This window comes from Egretta garzetta, unplaced genomic scaffold (genome assembly GCF_000687185.1).
Source record: "Egretta garzetta isolate BGI_Z169 unplaced genomic scaffold, ASM68718v1 scaffold354, whole genome shotgun sequence".
NCBI classification, from domain to species: Eukaryota; Metazoa; Chordata; class Aves; order Pelecaniformes; family Ardeidae; genus Egretta; species Egretta garzetta.
Genome location: NW_009259593.1, coordinates 2,913,248 through 2,917,892, shown reverse-complemented (window position 1 = coordinate 2,917,892; position 4,645 = coordinate 2,913,248). Strand labels below are relative to the sequence as shown.

The 4,645-nt window shown below is 39.4% G+C and overlaps 1 protein-coding gene across 1 annotated transcript; it reads left to right on the top strand.

Annotated features, from left to right (window-relative positions):
- The first annotated feature begins 262 nt into the window (after window positions 1-262).
- On the top strand, window positions 263-3,454 carry TSHZ3 (teashirt zinc finger homeobox 3). Its single transcript, XM_009638037.2, has one exon. It carries the CDS (start codon window positions 428-430, stop codon window positions 3,452-3,454), a length of 3,027 nt encoding a protein of 1,008 aa, XP_009636332.1. The 5' UTR covers window positions 263-427.
- Window positions 3,455-4,645: the final 1,191 nt, after the last annotated feature.

Sequence of the window (4,645 nt, the reverse complement as noted above, 5' to 3'; positions counted from 1 at the left end):
TATTACTTTAGAAATGAATGCCACCTCCAGAATGTGCTTCATTAATTTCAAATTTAGTTTTAATTTCAAGCTGTTGCCCCTTGAGAAGAATAAGGTGGCAAATTATGTTTGAAGAGCAGATTTTTTTCTTGCTCTGAAGAAACACTAAATTTTAACTGTTTAATTTTACAAATAAGTACATTTCTTTGGCTAAAACACTTAAGCAAAAGTATGATGAGCAGCAACTAACCTATATTTTCTTCTCTTCATAATAGCCTATGTTTCAGACGAACTAAAAGCAGCAGCACTGGTGGAAGAAGATGTGGAACCTGATGAAAATGCAGTTGATGGGGAGCCTTCAGCAAAATATGCATGTCCCGAAAAAGACTTCAGTAAGAACTGCCAAAGCTACCAAAACTCTCCAGCAGCTGAATTTTCTAGCCATGAAATGGACAGTGAGTCACATATCAGTGAGACAAGTGACCGCATGGCAGACTTCGAGAGCAGCTCCATTAAAAATGAGGAAGAGAGCAAGGAGGTTTCAATACCACTGGAAGACTCTACTGTATCTGATAGTTTAGAGCAAATGAAAGCTGTATATAATAACTTCCTCTCCAATTCCTACTGGTCCAATCTCAATTTGAACCTTCACCAGCCCATTTCAGAAAAAACCAACGGTAGCAGCAGCAGCAGCAGCAGCAGCAGCAGCAGTTGTGGAAGTGGCAGCTTCGACTGGCACCAGACTGCTATGGCTAAAACGCTGCAGCAAGTTTCTCAGAGCAGAATCCTTCCCGAACCAAGTCTTTTTAGCACAGTTCAATTGTACAGACAAAGCAGTAAGCTTTATGGCTCTATATTTACTGGAGCCAGTAAATTCCGCTGTAAAGACTGCAGTGCTGCCTATGATACTTTAGTAGAATTAACAGTGCACATGAATGAAACAGGACATTATCGAGATGACAACCATGAAACTGATAACAATAACCCCAAAAGATGGTCCAAACCTCGTAAACGTTCTTTGCTTGAAATGGAAGGGAAAGAAGATGCCCAGAAAGTATTAAAATGTATGTACTGTGGTCATTCATTTGAATCTCTTCAGGATTTGAGTGTTCATATGATCAAAACAAAACACTACCAAAAAGTGCCTCTGAAGGAACCTGTTACACCTGTAGCAGCAAAAATTATCCCAGCTACTAGAAAGAAAGCATCACTGGAACTTGAACTTCCAAGTTCTCCAGATTCCACGGGTGGGACACCAAAAGCAACAATCTCAGATACCAACGATGCACTTCAAAAAAATTCTAATCCTTACATTACGCCAAATAATCGCTACGGTCACCAGAACGGTGCCAGCTATGCCTGGCACTTTGAGGCAAGGAAATCTCAGATTTTGAAGTGCATGGAGTGTGGAAGTTCGCATGACACTCTGCAGGAGCTCACGGCTCACATGATGGTGACGGGACATTTTATTAAAGTCACTAACTCTGCCATGAAAAAAGGGAAGCCAATTATAGAAGCCCCAGCAACACCAACAATAACATCCTTAGTAGATGAGAAAATCCAGTCTGTGCCACTAGCTGCCACCACTTTTACGTCTCCTTCCAATACACCTTCTAGTGTTTCCCCTAAATTAAATGTTGAAATAAAAAAAGAAGTAGATAAAGAAAGAGGCATTGCTGATGACAAAATGAAAGACAAAGAGAAGTCAAGTGAAGATGAGGAGAAGTACGATATCTCCTCAAAATACCATTACTTGACTGAAAATGACCTAGAAGAAAGCCCTAAGGGGGGATTAGATATTCTGAAGTCTTTGGAAAACACAGTTACATCAGCTATAAACAAAGCGCAGAATGGCACACCAAGCTGGGGTGGCTACCCCAGCATTCATGCTGCCTATCAGCTGCCTAATATGATGAAGCTGTCATTGGGTTCATCTGGGAAGAGTACACCATTAAAACCTATGTTTGGAAACAATGAACTAGTATCGCCAACTAAAAACCAGCCCTTGGTGTCTCCACCAAGCAGTCAGACCTCACCTGTGCCAAAACCAAACTTTCACGCCATGGAAGAATTGGTAAAGAAAGTCACTGAGAAGGTGGCTAAAGTGGAGGAAAAAATGAAGGAGCCTGAAGGAAAGCTTTCTCCAATGAAGCGTGCAACGCCTTCGCCGTGCAGTAGTGAAGTCAGTGAACCCCTTAAGATGGAGTCCTCCAATGATGGTGGCTTTAAAAGCCAGCAGAACAGCCCGGTCCCTCAGAGAGACAGTTGCAAGGATAGTCCAACTGTAGAACCTGTGGAAAATGGGAAAGAGCCTGTTAAGTCCATTGTAAGTTCTTTAAGTAGCAGCACAGCTATCATTACTGATCACCCTCCCGAACAGCCATTTGTAAATCCATTAAGTGCATTGCAGTCTGTTATGAATATTCACCTTGGAAAGGCAGCAAAGCCATCTTTGCCAGCTTTGGATCCAATGAGCATGCTTTTTAAAATGAGCAACAGTTTGGCGGAAAAGGCCGCGGTGGCCACCCCACCTCTACAGTCCAAAAAAACAGACCACTTAGACCGTTATTTTTATCATGTCAACAATGACCAACCCATAGATTTGACGAAAGGCAAGAGTGACAAAAGCTGCTCTTTGGGTTCAGCGCTTTTGTCATCCACATCGACATCTTCAGCATCTTCTTCATCTACAGTGACAACAGCAAAGACATCTGCAGTCGTGTCATTCATGTCAAACTCGCCGCTACGCGAGAATGCCTTGTCAGATATATCTGATATGCTGAAGAACCTGACAGAAAGTCACACATCAAAATCTTCCACACCTTCCAGCATATCTGAGAAATCTGACATTGATGGTACCACAATAGAGGAACCAGAAGAGAGTACACCAGCTCAGAAAAGGAAGGGACGTCAGTCTAACTGGAACCCTCAGCACTTGCTCATATTGCAGGCCCAGTTTGCAGCTAGTTTGCGGCAGACTTCAGAGGGAAAATACATCATGTCAGACTTGAGCCCTCAAGAAAGAATGCACATTTCCAGGTTTACGGGACTTTCAATGACCACCATTAGCCACTGGCTAGCCAATGTGAAATACCAGCTCCGAAGGACGGGGGGAACTAAGTTCCTTAAAAATTTGGACACTGGGCACCCAGTGTTCTTTTGTAATGACTGTGCTTCACAGATCAGAACTCCTTCGACTTATATCAGTCATCTTGAATCGCATCTGGGTTTCAGGTTAAGAGACTTGTCCAAACTGTCCAGTGAACAGATTAACAATCAGATAGCACAAGCAAAGTCACCGTCTGAAAAACTGGTGACGTCCTCTCCAGAGGAAGATATCGGAACTTCTTATCAATGTAAACTTTGTAACAGGACTTTTGCAAGCAAGCATGCTGTTAAACTTCATCTTAGTAAAACACATGGGAAGTCACCAGAGGATCATCTTCTGTATGTTTCAGAGTTAGAGAAGCAGTAGCATTTGCTTTTGATTAAAATAACTGTAATTTGCTTTGAGGAAAACTGTCAAAGACGCCTTAAAGCTACTGTTTAGTTCTTGGCACATGTTCTTATTTTAACTCCAGAGTCGCTCTGGGCTGAACTGTTTTGTATAACTGTACAGTGTTTAAATAGAGGTGCATAATCAGCTGTTGTTACTGGTAAAATATGAAGGTTAAAATGCAGTGGTAAGTGTTTGGAACTTTGTGTAAATTGGATTTAGTTGCTGTGCATCCCTCTGATGCATCAAGCTGCATGCATTAACAGACAGTTTAATTAAGCATTTATAACTAATTCTGGTGCACTTTTTTCATGTGACCTAAGTGTGCTGGTATTTCTCACCCTATAATCTTTAGCCCTCTGAGTACTTTGAAGCACTTTTGCATTAATTTGGTAAAAATGTATGGATATGTTTTTTTTAAACCCTTACCAGCTTAGTTCCGATTACTAATATGAACCTCCATTTATGCAGAGGTGTCTCACACCTTGAAATTTAAAAATATGATTTTCACATTGAAACATAGATGTATATATTGTATAGATTTCAAAATCTCTTATGGAAAATGTGATTGTGGTTAATGCCATTTTCTTTTTCTTCAGCATTTTTAAGCAGCAGTGGGTTTTGTACCTGATAAGCCCCAGGTATAAACTGTACCTATATATAGTGTATATTTCATTTTTTTTAGCTCTAACGGTTTTTCTTTTAACATCCAAACATTGTAAATTATGTGATGAAAGATACCGCAGATAGCATTTATAAAGTATTCAGAAACATTATTCTTAAAGCAAAGTATGTTTTGTTTTGTTTTGCTATACAGTACATCTATATTAATAGAGGTTCATGTTTAAATTATACATATTTATTAGCGTTGCTATCATTTGTTTGTTTTTTTCTTTTTTCTTTTTTTTTTTTTTTTTAAACCGTCTGAAGAAACAGAAGCCACGGACTGCATTCCTGGCATGCATTCTAACTGTTTTGCACAACATGACTTTTAAAGGTATTTATTAGTAAAAAAAAAAAAAAAAAAAAAAAAAAAAAAAGAGAAAATTCAAAATAAACTCAGTGCTCAAAGGGTTAAATCTATTTGAAAAACTTGTACTGTATTTCCTAAACATTGATAAAGCCTTTAAAATGTTTGTACTGTAATACTTTGCTTAAAAGTTATGAGGC